Source organism: Phymastichus coffea, unplaced genomic scaffold (genome assembly GCF_024137745.1).
Source record: "Phymastichus coffea isolate CEN01 unplaced genomic scaffold, Cenicafe_Pcof_1.1 PCOF00188, whole genome shotgun sequence".
Classification (NCBI taxonomy): domain Eukaryota; kingdom Metazoa; phylum Arthropoda; class Insecta; order Hymenoptera; family Eulophidae; genus Phymastichus; species Phymastichus coffea.
Genome location: NW_026706999.1, coordinates 217,819 through 235,712, shown reverse-complemented (window position 1 = coordinate 235,712; position 17,894 = coordinate 217,819). Strand labels below are relative to the sequence as shown.

Below are 17,894 nucleotides of genomic sequence, written 5' to 3'. Positions count from 1 at the left end.
ATTTTTAAAACTTTTCAAACGCGAATTATTGATTATCGTTAAACCTGGCGATAAGTTAAATTTTACCGCAGGTGTTTTCAAAGCCATATGCTTGCATTGTACCAAGCCTGGCTATCTTGTCATTTTCGTTAAAAATTATATTCTAGTTTCTTAAACCGGAATGGTTAACGAGCAAAAGTTCTTTTTTTTTTACTTATATATCTCAGAGTCAAATGAACAAGCTCACTCTTTTAATTATAATTGTTTAAATTATGCTCGAAGGCAAAGAAAAAGCTCAACATTGCAAACAAAAATTTTTAATCGATAAATTTGCGTCATCTCGTTAAAAGCATTGAACTATATAAATTTGTACAACGTTGACTAACGCACGCGTACAGTCACACGCGAAAGAGATGCACGATAAGGAATAAAGAAAAGAAAAGCGTCGAATCCATCCGGTAGCCTTTCTGTGCGCGTACACACACACACACACACACACACACACACACACACACACACACACACACACACACACACTCAGAGTGTTTCTCACCGCAGCATGCCACCTCCTACTTCCATAGCTCCAAGCCAGTTTTCAGTTTTTTTCGTCCTCCTCGTGACGTTGTATTTTCCATCCTCCTTCTCAGGGAAAATTGCGTGGCGCGATCCTCCAAAAGTTTAGCCAATTAAACGCCCTTCGTGTAATGCAAGTTTTCGGAGAAAAAATTTGACTACATTCATGACTACAAAGTGTTCATTGTTTCAGCTTGCATATTATCGATTATTTGGAAATATTCCTGAGCTTTCTATGTTTGTAAATTTCAATATTTAATACTTTGCCCTTAGATAACTTGAACATTCATAAGATAGGTAATATGTGTGAGGAGCTGCAAATAAGTCAATATTGTGAATTTTTATCAATTAAATGTGATTTATTGTTCTTCGAATAATTTCTTTTTAAATAGATTCAAGTACTTAATTTAATAATGTTTCAGAAAGATAAATCGACTAAATTAAACATATTCGTGAATTTTAGTAAAAAGTATTTGTATCAACCAAATTGTACAGTATCGTAAAATATGATATAGCTAATTCAATTTTCAAATTTGTGCGTGCATTTGACAAAAAATTAAAAATATCTAATACATGAAGAAAAAAAACAGTTATATGATAACTATTAACAAAACGCTCCGTTTAACAAAATAATAAAATCAGTAACATAGCGTAATGATACAAATACTTTTATGTATTGATTTCGCAAACATCGATGACCCAGAAGTGTTATGATATTAAGGACAAATTTTGGCAACATTATTTTGTTTCTAAAATGATAAATAACATGAGAAAAACACGGAAAAATATAAAAATTCATGTCATCATTTACAAAACATGATTTCCCCATCAAAATAAAAGTGACTAAATTGACAGCGATAAAAAAAAGACAATATAAATACTTGCAAGCATACATGTGAAAATAAATCAGTCTAAATGCTATATAGTCTACATTAGGAATGTTCGCGTCGAATAAACTCAAATTTATTACATAGCGAGTTATTAAAATCTACTTCAAAACTTACACGATTATATATAATATATAGTATTTCGATATAATAATACTTTTTTACTCGAATAACACGTATAATTTTTTTACTTTTTCATTTTATCATTTTTACTCTCTTCAGTCGACGGAACCGCGTCAAATGGGGCTTATTGTATAGATCGCTCTTTATAAATGGCTTTCGATAATTTACAATTAGAATATTATAGCAGTTACCTGTTAAACGGGTAAAAGGGGCTCGGAAGCGCCTGGCCTCAGACTATCTCATTTTATACGACATTATATTAACCAGACATTTTTCATTCTTGTTTGTTCTTCTATATTTATACAAGGGCATATGACTATCAATTGAATGGCTGTACGCTTATTTGCGTTTCTCTACTATTTGTTTTGTGAAAAATATTTGGCAAATAGTCTCATTAGCTTTTGAATGAAAGAAAATGTACAATATTATTACTAAAAATATACTGTGAAAATCTTTCTCTCTGTACTTGTTGATAGATTTAAAAATGAATGTTTCCAGTAGAATCTATCATGTGTAAAGCTAGTAGCCCCATATTATACAAAAAAAGAAACTTTAAGCAGGATATATTTTGCTATATGAAGCTATAGACAAGAGATATAGTACTGTCTCAGCTGTCTAATATTTAAAATAGCTGGCTCTTCCAAAAACAGAAGACTATCTTAAAAATACAAATATATAGAATAATATTGAAAGGTCAATGCATCGATGGTTAATTTTGTTTTAACAATTTAGCTTGTTGATATATACGAATGTATATTTACACAGATATACACATGACATTATATACATGTATATATACAGATCAACACTGCCAAATAAAAAAAATAAATTAACCATCGGCTAAATATTCTAATTTGTCTCATCCATAATCAACAGTTAAAGTGCTCAATCCCTTCTTCTTGATAGCTTCTGCAACAGCACGATCCAAGAAATTTTGCTGATGATCACTGTCATAAGTATCATCCAGCCAATCACCTGAAAGAAAATTTATTATCATTAAGACCACATCTAAATTAAACACTTTGGAATGAAGAAAAAACAAAAATACCTTTACCACTTGTACTAGCTGCCTCTGAATCAATTAACAGTGGATTGGTAGTTGCAGTTGTTGTAGGCGCTTGTGTGTTTTCAGAGTTTTCAGGAACATTGGATATACATTCATTGACGAGAGAAGGTGATTGAGTTAAGTCCAATGATCGAACTAAACCATAATTACGGATAGCCATTGACACAGCAGTATCCTCCATTTGATTATCTTGGAAGAGACGATACCATGGATCTTCAAATGGATATGAAGCTGGTGGAGATATTATATAATTTTCAAGAACACGGTTAATAGCATCATCTACAAATCCTTTGGCTACTTGACAAGCTTGCCAGCTATTTAATTTGGCTCTTGCTCTCCTGTCTTCTTCTTGATCAATTACTGCATTTTCATAATCTTCCTGGAATTAAATTACATGTTTAATTGAGATGACACCAATATAATTTATATCAAACCCAATATAAGATGTTTAAAATAAAGTTTACTTGCGAGTATAAATTAAGCCATTAATTAATGTAATAAAGGTATAACTGATAAATCAAAGTCAACATGTTTCGTCAACCCCCTAAAATGCAAGCTAGTCTGCTTTGTTCATCTAAGTATATATATGTTTACAAAAATTTACTTCTTAATTACTTTGATTAAGATCAAAATCATCAATTGGAGCATTAAAATTTGTAAATGAAACTGAAAGAAAAAGCGTCGATGTACATAAAAAACAAGTAGTTTTGCATTCCAAGCGCGAAAAAAGACATGAAAAATAAACAAAATAGTTGAAGTACACTGACAGGCATGTCATTGTTATCCAAACTACTGCTATCAGGAAGTATGTTGTTTACAACTCTTTGTCGTTTGGCAGGTCCAGGTTTGTCATGATCGTCGGTATCGGATTCCTCGATGTCCGTAGCCATCCTATCAATGATTACCTTTGACTCTTGCACGCCAAAAAAAGCACAAATCCTTGCTCAAAGCTCGATCATTTCTTAAGAACGTAAAAACAAGGTCAACTTATGCAGCCACTTTTCAACGTATTGCGTGACTCCAACTTAACAAAAACCCACTAAATAGTTCGTCCGTTCTTAACACTACCTGAGAAACACCAAAATTCGATTTCACGAGACAAAAGGACTCAAGAATAGATGCTTTTTCAAAAGGCGATGGTCTCCAGGACATTTCTCTAGCCTTGTGACAGATCCAAGATGGCGAGTAAGTGCAGCTCTTGCTTCGTCGCAGTAAAGATAGTGCTCCGAAAAAGCTTTCGAGTCTCATAATCGTCGCGAATCATTCATTTTATTTTGGCGAAAAATTGCACGAATCTCGTGTACAGTCGGGGGATTAATCAGCAGGTGTGCGCCGTGCTGGGCCACACGCTCATGCGGACGACGGGTGGGGGTGGCCGTTGTTTTCTATTTGGGCTGAATATTTCAAAATGGCACCCCCCTACGAATATCACGTACAGTCGCGAAAGAGGAAAAGAGATAGTATAATTTTGTCATGTTAGCAAGACGAAGATAGAAATACGAATGATGAATGGAATTGTGTCGGTTTTCCATGTAGATGCGCGCTCTTTCGCGCGAGTTTCGTGTGGGCAGCTTGCTCATACGTAACTGACGAAACGTGTGTTTTGGAACAAATTTGAAAGTTTGTTGGTTACTTATGGGATTTAAGTATTCGATCATTTTGATAACACTTTTTCATTTTAGTTATACCTGGTTTATAATTATCATAATTGTTAATTTTTTTAAATTACAACAATGCTTTATATTTTATGTTTCTATCTTGAACATTCAACCGGCTATTTTATCTATTTGATTATCTAATTAGTTGATTAGTTAGATAATTAATTTATTATTATTTAATTTTAAACGACATGTGCTTTTAAAATAATAGTATCACGTTAAAACAATTAAATTGTAAAAAGTCCAAGTAATCAACCTTCAATGTTATTGGAATGCGAAAATATTGGCAATTGGTAAGACATTTAAAAATTACAACGGCTGATTTTGTAAAAGCAATTGAATGCACAGTTGATACGTCATCCGATGCCTGAGAAAAAATGTCATTTGATACTCGACAATTTCATTCAATCACTGTCCATAACTATTGTAGCAATTGTGAGTGCTTAAACTTGATCGGAAAAAACTACAAAATTTTTATGCAACTCAAGCGCGAACGTTGAAGAAGCAATTGGTTGAACAATAAATATTTTTCGGTGTAAAATAAGCATTAAACGTCGTAAGTGCGAGGAGAACAGAGCTAGTACGGAGGCATGTAGCGCAAGGAGAGTCGGACGAAGAGGATCGTGCTTCTGAGCGTTCCGTCCGAGTTTTTTGACACTTGCTCTCCACCGTCGTGAAGGTGCAGCAGCAGCAGCAACAGACTTTCCAAAACGTGATAAGAGATTCGCAGTGTAACGTCTTTTTTTATTTAATACTATTGTTATTGCGTGATGGCAGTGTGCAGCAGCTACATCAGGAGCCTTTTCCCTTCGATCGACGACGAACTGTACCAATATGTTGAAGGTGAATTTAACCTCTTCCATTGCCATCAAACAGATTATCTACTTTGCCATTAATTTTACACAAGTTGATCGCGGATTGACGAGTATCAAATCGATTTTTTGTTTTCCATACTCTTGCACCTAGCAAGTAATTTGTCATGCATGATATTAATAACAAACTTATAAGCTTTCGATGTTTTTATATTGATCTAACTGTAAGTTCCACCATTTATTTTAACTTTGCATTAATCTATTATTTTGATTTCTGTTAACTTTTATTTTTGGGTGATCTTAACAATCTTTCACATGAATACATTCAAGTGACTTTATAAGTAATTTTTTAAATTGATAATTAGATTGCAAGATTCTATGTGCAACTATGAATCAAGAGAAACATTGATTATATTGCCATGTAAGTTTATTTACTTTATATGATTGTTTCAGGTATACTTGACAGTTCCAAGGATGACTTTGAAGATGCAAATGAAGTTTATGAGGCAATTGGGGAGGTTCTGCACGAGGTAGAGGAAAGGTCAGAAAACGAGGTTAGGTAAGTGAATTTAGAATTCTATTCATTGTTTATATTACCAATTAGTTATCATGAGTAAATTATTCATAAATCTATTCTACACTACTTAATATATTTCTGTGTAGGCAAATATGTACAAATTTATTAGAAATGATAAAAGGTGGTACAAATGGAGGGATAGAGAGGCGAAAAAATGGAGTGAATAAAGTATTAAATACCCCTATTCATATGGGGTCAATGGTTTCATCATTAGATGAGCAAGTTGATGATGTCAAAAGTATATGGATCTCAACCAGAGATGACGGATCGGTAAGTTTGAGTTAATCACTACAGCTATAATTCGTCTTATTGTTAAGCATTTTTATAAAAATAAGCTTTTTAATAGTGTACTGATTCAAATATTTGTACGTTTTAGAAAGTAGATGCAAAAAAATTAGAAAAAGCTGAAGCCAAATTGAAGCAGAAACAAGAAACACGTAGCAATGAACCCTCAAGGAATAATGATGTACCCATGTTAGAAACAGCGACAGTTAGTCAAGTAATAAGTAAAAAAGACAATAGATTGGAAGCCAAGGGAGGTACAAATAGGACAAATGATATTAGATTAGAAAACTTTGATATAGCATATGGAGATAGAGTGCTTTTACAAGGTGCTGACCTTACATTAGCATTTGGTAGAAGATATGGATTAGTAGGACGTAATGGAATTGGTAAAACCACATTATTGAGAATGATATCAAGGTAAAGTCAAAGAACTCTTTATATTAGAATTGAAAATCATTCCAATCTTACAGTAATAATTCAGTAAACAGCCTTTCTCCTCGAAAAAAATATTTTTTCTGAGTCCTTAAGATTTTTTAATCAATAAAAGAAAAAACATGTTATGGTCAAATCAAATCAGGATGATTCAATCTTAATGAAAGTTGCATGATACTAAAAATATTTAAAAATAAACTCGTAATTTTTTTTGTTTAGTAAACAGTTACAAATACCTTCACACGTACGAGTGCTGCATGTGGAACAGGAAGTAGAAGGCGACGACACATCCGCACTGGAATCGGTTTTACAGTCGGATAAGGAACGATGTGCGTTACTTGCTCGCGAAGCTGAACTTCAAGCTGCTATTGAAAAAGAGGGCGGCAAAGCCAACGATGCTCTGGGCGAGGAATTGGGTGAATATTATATTTTATTTCTTTTTACGAATATGCTATAAACCTGTTTATTGTTGCGTGACCGCATAAACAAAAAAAAAAGAGTAAAAACAACTACTTGATAAATGTAGAATCGACAAAACAGGTTTTATGTTTCATCTCGTTTGTGACTCGACGAGACTTCAGCAACCAAGCTTTGCTTTTTGCACATACGAGACACAATGGTATAATATGAACATAACCACACGCATAAAATGCAAATTCTTTATGCGTACAATCATATCTCATAACATTGCCATATAAAATAGAAACATATCCGATCGATAAATTTATTTTTATAAAGTTTACAACCTCGATATTTGCATTTAAATGTAGCCAAGGTATTCGAGGCGATGCAGTTGGCCGAAGTAGAAAAAGCGCCAGCGAGGGCGAGTACGATACTTTCAGGTCTGGGTTTCTCAGTGGAGCGGCAAAGTTGGCCGACAAAAGCTTTTTCTGGTGGTTGGAGAATGAGGCTAGCACTTGCGAGAGCTCTTTTCTCAAAACCCGATCTGCTGTTACTCGATGAACCTACCAACATGTTAGACATTAAAGCTATTCTATGGTTAGAAAAGTATATGCAATCTTGGCCTACGACACTTCTAGTCGTTTCTCACGATCGTAACTTTTTGGACAGTGTAAGTTTATTTATCTCGTTGCTTTTAGGAAATGGGGTTTTCTTTTATTGAGTTTTTTTGTGAATGAAAACTTAGTAGTTGCTCAGTTATATTTTTAATTTTAAGGATGGGAAAATTATCATTATTAAAAACTCATTATAACAATTCAAAATAACTAAAAGATATAAAGGAAAAAATAACGCGAAACGAGTTTTTTCAAAAAAGTTGTCTTTAAAATTAAATTTTAAAAGTTCAAAAGCAACTGTAGTAAAAAAAATCTTTAGAGGCCGTTGGCAATCTGTAGAACTTTGCATTTCTGAAAATACTTCAAATAAAATCTCGTGCAATAATAATTTTCGAGTTTTGGTATATATCTTTTGATAGGTCCCAACAGATATTCTGTACCTGAAGGGACAGAAGATTGAATCGTATCGTGGCAATTACGAGCAATTTGCCAAAACGAAAGAAGAGCGAGAGAAGAATCAGCAGCGTGAATACGAGGCTCAACAAGCCAAACGAGCCCACGTGCAAGAGTTCATAGATCGTTTTCGCTATAATGCTAATCGCGCCTCAAGTGTGCAGAGTAAAATAAAAATGCTCGAAAAACTGTAAGTAGCTGCACGTTCTTTAATATTAAAATGTTATTCGTCTAACTGTAAAAATTAATATTTTGATTTCAGGCCAGACCTCAAACCAATGGACAAAGAGAGCGAAGTGACTCTACGTTTCCCGGACGTGGAGCCACTGAACCCACCGATCCTCCAAATCAACGAAGTCTCATTTCGCTACCCGAATACTACGAATTTCCTGTTCACAAATGTCTGTCTGTCGGCAACATTACAATCGCGTATCTGCATAGTGGGCGAGAATGGTGCCGGTAAAACGACCCTTTTGAAAATTATGACAAACTCATTAAGTCCAACAACTGGCACTGTGCATACGCATCGTAATCTCAAGTACGGTTACTTTAGTCAACATCACGTTGATCAGCTTGATTTGAGGGTGTGTCCTGTTGAACTGCTACAGAAACATTTTCCAGGTATAGCATCCTAGACGTAGTCACTTCTTTTGAATTACGGATAAGAAAAAAAAATACATAAACAAATATTCAAATATAACTGAAAAAAATCGAGTTTTCAATTGCGAGTATTTATGTCGTTCAAAAGCCGGCGGATATATATTGATCGCCTTGTTATTTCTCTAGTATTGAAGTTCTATTCGTTCGGCTTGTTATGTGCAACCATCTAAATTTTTTTTTCATTCCAAACTTACAACTACTTTTTTTACGGTTTTTATCTATTATGAAATCTGCTATGAAACTCATATTATAAAAGTCTTCATTATTTATTTTATTTTATTGTTTTACTTAGGTAAACCCATTGAAGAGTATCGAAGAATGTTAGGTAGTTTTGGAATTACTGGAGATTTGGCACTTCAAAACATAAATTCGTTATCAGGAGGTCAAAAATCAAGAGTTGCCTTTGCACTTATGTGTGCTGCAATGCCTAATTTCTTAGTATTAGATGAACCGACAAATCATCTTGACATTGAATCAATTGAAGCTCTCGGTAAAGCGATCAATAATTGTCAAGTAAGTCTTTTTTTTAGATTCTGCATTGATCAATTCTTAACACTTACAAATTATTGTTGAAATTCTATAGTTTTAATAAACGACGAAATTATAAAATCTCGATAATTTTTCCAGGCTGGTGTGATTCTGGTATCCCACGACGAAAGGCTTATTCGAATGGTATGTCAGGAACTATGGGTGTGCGGTGAAGGCTCTGTCAAATGTATCGAAGGAGGCTTTGATGAATATCGTCAAATTATTGAAAAAGAACTCGAAGCGTAATAATCATATCCGCTTCCTTTATGACGTATTCGTTTTTAAACTTTTAATTTAATAAAAAGCGATGATTACTAAAATTATTGTTCAAATCATTTCAAAGATCCATCTTTGTTTTTTTAAATACGTAATTACTATATTTTCAATTCAACAATATTACAAGGTTATTTATGCACATAAATTCAGTGTGTGTCATCATATGTCTGTATGAGTTATTTATTGTTTGTATGCTCTTACCGAATCTAAAGAAGAGTTCGTGCATTCAAACGCCCTGCAATTTCAAGCATTGCCTTTGGCTTCAGAAAACAGATTCTGACTATGCTTGATTCTTGAATGAAACAAAAAGACCAGATTTTAGTTTTCATTCTATAATTAAAATTGCAGAATGTACAGATTAAAAATTATAAAAGAAATAGAAATGTATATCATAACGTATTTATATTAAAAATATTCTATTGCTAAAGATAATATTCTCGCATAATATTCAACAGAAATAATCTCAATAATTTTGTTTTTATTTCTTTCCAAACCATTATTTACAATTATTATTAATTATCATTCATACTATATTATATTTTCAGCAATAATTACATTTTGGCAATCAGTTATACAATGTTTTTATGCCATAGACTAAATTTTTTATAGCTATACTTTCCATAGGAAAAATCTTTTTTCTAGCACTGCCAAATATTCTCTCGCGTGAAAATGTAATCAGCGGTGCCAGAAAAATTTTTCAAACACTTTATACAGAGTAATCGATAATATATATATATATATATGTGTGTGTATATATATATACACTTCTCTTTTCCTGGCGCCGAATCCGTGATAAGTAGGAAGTGAAAAACAAAGTTTAAACTATGTCATTCATGGCGCATAAACGTATAGAAACTGCAAATCTCATCTATCAATCTATCACAATTTACTGATATATCGCAACTGTTTGACAAATAAAATTGGTCGGCTATTAACGATACTCGTATGTATAAAAATACACGTGCACTATCATTGCTTATCTGACAGTGCCAATAAAGTAAACGTTCAAAACTGGTATTTAGGTATTGACGCTCTGATATAAACTTTCCGAGGTGAAGAATTGTCAAAGGCGTTAATAAAAATCATACTGATCATTTTCGAAGTTCTTCATACTTTCAAATCTTAGAAATAATTTGTCTACTTTCAATATTAATTGATATCCACTCAAACTTCAAGCATAGAGAATATATATTCAATTAAAACTCTCAATAATAAAACTGTGTAACACGTATGTTTTATTGTGGTAACTGTTATTTCGATCACAAGACAGACCATCACGTATGACGGAGAATTATATCTTAATGCACAATGTTTAGTGCAAATAAGCGTCTATTCTATTTATTCTTACGTAAATAAAGATTAGTTAAAAAATAACGGTGAAATCAAAAATTAAAATTAGTTATCACAAAATTAATTTCATGTATCACTACTTCTGTTACGAATAGTGGAAAAAATCTAAAATCCTTCAAGAGCAGGGAACACTCTTCTCACAACATTACGTGTTTTCTATTTCAATTGGTCTTGTTATTCAAAAGACTGAACCTTTAAATTCAACCTTCACTTCGTTCAAAGTTAAATCAATTTCAGTTGACAATATCAATATCAATATCAAACAACTTTGTATTTTTCAATTTTCCTTCAATCTTTTTAATTTAAACTTTAAATATTACTTAAAATTATATTCTTATTTATTAATCTCATAATACCTCTCCAAACAAAAATAAATGCTCTTCATAAAATCTTAACCCAATGGAAACTTCAAATTTGTTATTGCTTTAGAATTAATAATCGATTAAAGATGCTCGACCTAACAAGCTGAAAAATTATAGGAACTTCCTTAAGTTTATTTATGTTTATTGGTACAAACTTTCAATTCTATCGTAACCTTATTTTACTACTTTTAGATCTGAAAAAATTAGGCTAATTATGTTCTAAAAAATAGTACGAAATTTTTTGCAACTATGACAAATCCAACCTCAGTATCTTGTCATTACCGCGTCTTTTACGCAGGTAGATTTTCCGTAAGTAGTCGACAAGGAGACAAGTTAATTTGCGACGAGGCTAGGAAATTAAAGGGGTGCGAAATTACAGCAGATATGGTATCAGCTAAAGATTTTCGCGTTAGATTCTCCAATGTGTCTACTTTACTTGCAGAAAAAAGAAGAAAAAAATGCAATCGAAACCGTTGTTGCGCGAGCCGAAAAACTGGTATATATTAGCACTCTTTCCCTGTACTTTTATGGTGCAAAGGTCGCGTAACTTCCCTGAGTGTTAGGAAGTATTTTGAATTTTTTGATTCGGACGTTTTCCGCTATTCGCAACGTAAATAGTGATACACGAAATTCATTATATTTGATAACTAATTTTATTTTCTAGCTAAATTTTGCTTATTCGCACTAAATAGTACATAAGTATTGAATTACAATTCTCGACCGTTGGTGGTGATCTTTCTTACGATCATAATGTCACCTACCACATAATTTTTTCTGTGATATGTAATACTTACAATTTTCATCTAATATCTAAATGATCAGAGTGTAAGACGAAGTAGAATTTTTAATATGTTCCTACAATGAAAATTATCACAATTCATTGTTTCAATTGTTATAACATCGCAATACTCCAAACGAACGCCAAAGTACGCGAAAAGAAAAAAAAACAGTGAGCTACCAAAATATTTGACATAAATTACCGCCCTCATCATTGTTTGTCATTGTATGTTAGAAAATAAAATATTTTGGCATCTAAGTTTAACTCTACGAATCTCGACATGTATACCTGTAATAAGTTACACGTTTGCTTTTTGAAAAGAATCTGCTTTTTTTGAAAAGTCACGATTGCACTGCAATTGTGATACATTTTCAGTTGTTAACGTGTCACTAACATTCACAAGAAAATACACGAAATAATTATTAAGGAAAAGAAGTTCGAACAACGATTACTCTACGAACTAATGTTAATGAACGTAGATAAAGAAAAGTTACATAAAATTAGCATTTTCGCATATAAAAATAGTATGATGAGGAAAAAAAGAAAATAGATAATTAATAAGGAGACTCTGACATGCCGCTAGAAACAGTTGAAATTTTCTTGACTAATCGTCCGCCGCCTTGACAGATTTATCTATTACGTAACTGCGCGACCAGCAATGTTTATAGATCCCACTTTATTGTCATCCGTAAAAGAACGGAATTGAGAAAAAAAAGAGGAGGATCGTTAGGAAAGAGAGACAGATTAAAAAAGCAATAAATACATTGAATATTTACAAGGCTTCTCGCGGTTTTTGGAGCTGGGGGCGATAGAATTGTTTTGTTTGCAGTTGTGCGATAGAAGGCATAAATTGTCCCTTTTTAGCAGGCGGCATTCTGCCATGGCTGAGGTGCCGGTTGTCGAGGACCACCTGTACCAGCATTCGATACCGAGCGTACCGGTGGCGCAGGTGCTTGCTGCTTCGCCGCTGCAACTGTTTTCATTTTCAAATCATTTTCATAGTCTCGGCGTTGGTTTTTCTTTATTGCTATGCATAAATGATGCACGTAATATACACATAAATAGAGAGTGAAATAGAGAAAGAGCTTGCGATGGCGTTGAGTGACTGTGCTTCGTAGGGTGTTAATAGAGAAGTCCGTTGTCTCTTGTTATAGCGTTCTCTTTGAATGCCGATTGCGCGCATTTTCCATTAACGACATTCGAGGCAGAAAGAGCTGCGGCTATTTACATCATGCACAACATGCATATCATGCGCGCTTTCTGTCTCGGCGTCGTCATTTCAATACAGTGCAAAAAACGGAGAATGCCAAGGCCTGCAGATATAATAACTAAAGAGTGCTAATTAGTTTCAAGTATATACTACTTTATTAAGCTTCTTTAATAACAATGTGTTAATTTTTTCCTTTTTTTTCGTACATGAAAATCTATGTAGCTTCGCTGCGATTAGTTTGTGTTGCATGCGGTCTACTGTTATTGATTACCATTATCCCAATTTTTTCCAAGGCAAAATAAAAAGATTAAAGCTCTATCAGACTAGATCTCACTAATTCCCATATAACCTGCTTTAAATTAGTCATTGTCAAGTCAAGACTCACTTTCAAAACAATACATGATTTAAAAAATCATCGTATTGTCTAAACTAGATACGATAACTAAGATCGTTAACTAAGATCGGTCTACATTTTAAGCGTTTGTTTACAAAGTATCGCGTTGGTGCATCATCTGTTAACGACACCAAGGATTAGATTATATTCTTGATTCTACTGTTGCAAGATCTAGTTTCATACATTAACATTTTGATGAATCAGCGATGTGCATCATCTCGACATAAATAAATTAAAGAATTCTAAGTGAAACACATCAAGAACGTAACAGTTTAATTAATATGCAGGCTTTGCATTTTTAATTAACGTAAAAACTAATTGAATAGATCATGTAATTTTAGTTACATTTTTAAATTATAAAAAAAAGTATATTATCGATTCAAAGTATTTCATTTTTAACATTTTATAATATATGAAACTGTTACCAAATTCATTGGAATAAAGTTGCAGAAATTCGATTATCATATTTTGAAAAACTATAGTGCCAACAATAGTATACTATTCTTGAAATAGAAAATTTCAATATTTTAACATAAAATATCAACATATCAGTAAGTGCTAACTAATATAGAAAAACGTGTTCTTTTTGCAAAAAAAGAATTTACAACGAATTATTATAGTACGCCAATACCAGTTGGTCACCTGATCAAATCCGTAAAAAAAAGACTTTTCTACTGCATGCCAAACGAAAACTATATTCCATGATGCATCACACTACATTCCATAAATAATCAGTGAATACACCTCTCGTTACATGATCTCAAAAAGCATGAAATTATCACACCGAGCCTTGTAAAAAAGTTAATGTGAAATCGTTATCAAATTTCATTATATTAGTTTCTTGTTAATGAAAAGAAAAAACATAAAAAAGTGTTAAAAAGCAAATGTTATATCTATATTCTTACTATTTACACTAGAGTGTGAAAATGATATCGTTGTCTTCTAGTACTGTGAATTGATAGAAAACTAAATTGTAAATTAGAAACGTCCGTCTCAAATCGAAATTTGTTAAAAAAATAAACGAGTTCTCATCAAAGAATTTCACAGAAACTTTTCTACGCGAATAACAACAATTATTAAATTAATCTAAAGAAGAAGTAGAAGAGAAGTATAAGGGACAGTAAAAAGAAGGCCATAAGAGTGAACGATTAAACGTCAAGCTCGGAGGACTGTCTCCTTAGAGCAAACTTCAAAAGTGTCCCATAGCCTTTATTCACGGGAAGCTCACCAGTTTTGCTGTTATAAACCTTCTGCACGTTTCTGTAAGGCTCGGGCGCGGGGAAGGTGGCTATCGAATGGAACATGTCGGCGAACCTCGCCTCGAATTCAGCAGGACTCGGGCTCATTATCTGCGTTTGTCCATTTCTTTGCTGTAATGACTGTCCCCTTGTGGGTGGCGTTGGTGGCGGAGGCATAGGTGGTGCCGTTCTCGCAGAGGTAGGTGGAGGCGGTGGCGGAGCCGCTGAAGAAGAGACCGACGAAGACGATCGCTGGGGCAACGGCGGTGGCGGAGGTGGCGGCATCAACGGCGCTCTTGTGGGCGGCGGTGGTGCCACTCTAGTTATCGTTGCACCACCGTTGCTGTTTCCACGGGAAATCGGTGGTGACGGTGGCCTCACCACTGGTGGCCTTTTCGGTCGATTTGTTGGCCTTTGCTGCGGCTCCACCAAGCAGTCTTGCGACTGATGCAACGACGGCGGCGTAGGCGCCAGCACCTGTGGTGAACGCGGTAGTCGCATACTTTGCGCCCTGAAAATCAAGCATCGTGAGAAATGTTAAAGTGCCAACTGATTGAGGTATTGCGTGCGCATACGCGGTTGTGCTGCACGTTATCGGTATCAATTGTACGGTAACGCAATGCTTTTTTTCCTCAAATGATACTTTTTCATATCGTATTTTTCAATTTGTGCTTCATTCTAAAATAAAAAATTTTTATTTAAACTACTTCAAGTACCTGCTAGATAAGACTTTTTATAATCAGACGCAATAAATTGATTACATAGTGATTGATTGATACATGTCAATTGATATTTTTAACAATTGACTCAGAAATTCGTCATCAATTGCTTCTGAATAGAAGCATTTTTCATTTTTCAGCAATTCTCTCTTTTTTAAGCTCTCACAAATATAAACAATACTTTACCTGGATACAGAATTATTTGTATTGAGAGTGAGCTTTTTAGGCGGTGGTGAAGGCTTTTGTTGCTGCACTGCATTGGAAGACGTTGGTGGCTTTGGAGCCAGAGTTGGCTTACCAAAGGAGCTCCTGGGAGTTTCATTATAATTCAAACTTGTTAACTCTGGTGATGGATTATTCATTGAAAACAACTGTGGCTTTTGAGCAGCTGGAGGTGGTACAGGAGGCGGACCACGTTTGACACTTGGCAATGTAGCCGAACCAACTGGATTCGAATGACCATTGCCATTATCTCTTTCTGCCAAGTTGTTTCTCATACCTGTAGGCTTGAGTTTAGGTATTCCACCTGCGAATAGGCCACCCAAACCCATTGGGCTACCATTGTTAATACTATTTGTGTTAGGCGCTAGAACTTTAGAGCTTGTGTTAGATGTTGTGCTTGATGATTCTCCACAGATTCTTCCTGAAAGACCAACACCAAAGGCATTATTGGCAAGCTGCCAACCAGCACATGGAAAAGACAGTTAGAAACACGGACCACTGATGGCTGGACCACTTTTGTCAACTGTAACTGTTTTCTTCAATTTTTTGCCATCTCTGATAGATTGCAAAAGAGCTCCTCTGTCGTTAGAGCCTCCTACGAGGTTGAATGTGGGTGCTGGCGGAGGCGGAGGCGGCGCTGGCATTTTGACTGTTTACCAAACTTGAAAAAAAAGAGACAACCGCGAGTTTAAAAAGCCGTCCAGGCACGATTACACATCGCATTGACTTTTTTCAAGGTAAAAAGCGCGCACACGCATATATTGACATTCTCTCTACGTCGCTCTCTCTTTCGCTCATCGACCTCACCGTCTCTCCTGAATGGCGAGGAGTCTTGCTCACATACGTACTCGCTTTCGCGTGAGTGACTCATAAACATTCATGCATTTGACTGAATTGCGCGCAAAAAAAAAGAGAAGCAAGCTATTATCTGTGCACCGCACTTGTTAAACAGATAAGCACATCCAAACAGGATGACGCGAGAGAGGAGAAAGAGAGAGATATGGACGAGTCGTAGTCGCGCAAAACTAGGTTATCTTAGCCACGGTAATTATTTACCTTAGAAGCACCTCCTTACAACGATTGAATCGAGATGAAAACGTCGACGTTATAGTTGCAACTTCGACAAGAAACAACACGTTTTTAGGGCAATAATACACTCCACTCACATCGCACGCAGTTCACTCTCCCACGACGAGAGAAAGAGAGAGCAACTGACGACTTTATCTTTTGCGAACGGCGACGACATGGGTAGCTGTTGTGTGTACTTGTATAGACGTATGGGCGACGGAGTACGAGATGAAAGTTTTAGTCCTTTCGCGCGAGAATACACTCGACTGACTGTCAGCAGCCAGCCAACCAACCAGCCAACACAAAGTGCCTCTTCAGCCCAACTTGAACTGAGAAAAAAAAAAGAGACGATGTCGCTGCTGTAGTATATTACCGTGTGGTGCTCTTGCGCTGTGCTGTAGCTGCTTGCTGCCCCACTCGAGCTTTTACTGTCTCACTCCGACTCCCGCAAAGTGAACGGACGGGACTAGCACAGGGACGGATTAACCCTAATTGTTGTTCGGCTCTTTTTATTCAATTTTTATTTCGTATGTAGACTAATTGGGTACTATTTTCAGTGTTGATTACAAAATGTGTTTGAATTATTTTGAATTGTAATTGAGACTGAGTATAGTTTTTAGAAATGTCTTTTACCATAAAATTTTACAAGCCCATGCGTTTAATTTTATTGCAAAACGAAACGACAATGTCAACTTGAATGGGTGATGGTTTTTCAGGTCAAATACATTGGTTTCTCTTATGCGGCTTGAAAGTAATCCATGAGTCGTAACAAATCACTAGATTGAAATGATTTTTCTTATATTACCACAATTCAAATTAATTACTTTAAAAATATAAATTTATTGGAATTGGTGTAGATTTTTATATTTTTATCTAAATTAGAAAAATTAATAAAAATTCTAAATTTTAATGATTTATGACTGTCACGTTCGATTATAATAAGTTAATAACTCGAAATAATAATAATTTAAAAAATACGTTGTATTTCTTTCCTCGTAATGTATATAAGTAATATACATATATTTAAATATATTTAAATTTGACGTGTATACGTAACGTATAAATGTGTATACGTTACGTATAATTGCAAATGTAAGTATTAATGAAAGATAAAAGTTATTCATTTACTAGCTGCATAACAGTTCCCACACTTTGTAGAAAACAAGAAAAAACAGATACAAAACATAGAGAAATATTTTTAACTCCGTCTTGTTTTGAAATCACCAAT

At 34.5% G+C, this 17,894-nt stretch overlaps 3 protein-coding genes across 5 annotated transcripts; 1 reads left to right on the top strand and 2 right to left on the bottom strand.

Annotated features, from left to right (window-relative positions):
- Nucleotides 1-601: 601 nt before the first annotated feature.
- Nucleotides 602-3,947, bottom strand: LOC131673639 (uncharacterized). Of its 3 annotated transcripts, XM_058951780.1 has the most exons (4): nucleotides 3,697-3,947; nucleotides 3,396-3,589; nucleotides 2,611-3,007; nucleotides 602-2,537 (listed from the first exon to the last, which is right to left on the bottom strand). In XM_058951780.1, exons 2-4 carry the CDS (start codon nucleotides 3,516-3,518, stop codon nucleotides 2,422-2,424), a joined length of 636 nt encoding a protein of 211 aa, XP_058807763.1. In that variant the 5' UTR covers nucleotides 3,519-3,589; nucleotides 3,697-3,947; the 3' UTR covers nucleotides 602-2,421. The 3 variants fall into 3 exon arrangements, with proteins under 3 accessions (XP_058807763.1, XP_058807762.1, XP_058807764.1); XM_058951779.1 differs by having other exon boundaries at nucleotides 3,396-3,947; XM_058951781.1 differs by having other exon boundaries at nucleotides 2,617-3,007; nucleotides 3,396-3,947.
- Nucleotides 3,948-4,727: 780 nt separating this feature from the next.
- Nucleotides 4,728-9,363, top strand: LOC131673633 (ATP-binding cassette sub-family F member 3). Its single transcript, XM_058951764.1, has 10 exons — nucleotides 4,728-5,129; nucleotides 5,552-5,657; nucleotides 5,762-5,945; nucleotides 6,052-6,377; nucleotides 6,612-6,808; nucleotides 7,163-7,464; nucleotides 7,828-8,051; nucleotides 8,124-8,482; nucleotides 8,814-9,034; nucleotides 9,149-9,363. The coding sequence occupies exons 1-10, from the start codon at nucleotides 5,057-5,059 to the stop codon at nucleotides 9,293-9,295; spliced, it is 2,139 nt and encodes a 712-aa protein (XP_058807747.1). The 5' UTR covers nucleotides 4,728-5,056; the 3' UTR covers nucleotides 9,296-9,363.
- A 156-nt stretch (nucleotides 9,364-9,519) lies between these two features.
- LOC131673634 (WAS/WASL-interacting protein family member 2-like) lies at nucleotides 9,520-17,034 on the bottom strand. The gene is made up of 5 exons (XM_058951765.1): nucleotides 16,655-17,034; nucleotides 16,095-16,259; nucleotides 15,563-16,019; nucleotides 14,648-15,168; nucleotides 9,520-12,788 (listed from the first exon to the last, which is right to left on the bottom strand). The coding sequence occupies exons 2-5, from the start codon at nucleotides 16,240-16,242 to the stop codon at nucleotides 12,676-12,678; spliced, it is 1,239 nt and encodes a 412-aa protein (XP_058807748.1). The 5' UTR covers nucleotides 16,243-16,259; nucleotides 16,655-17,034; the 3' UTR covers nucleotides 9,520-12,675.
- Nucleotides 17,035-17,894: the final 860 nt, after the last annotated feature.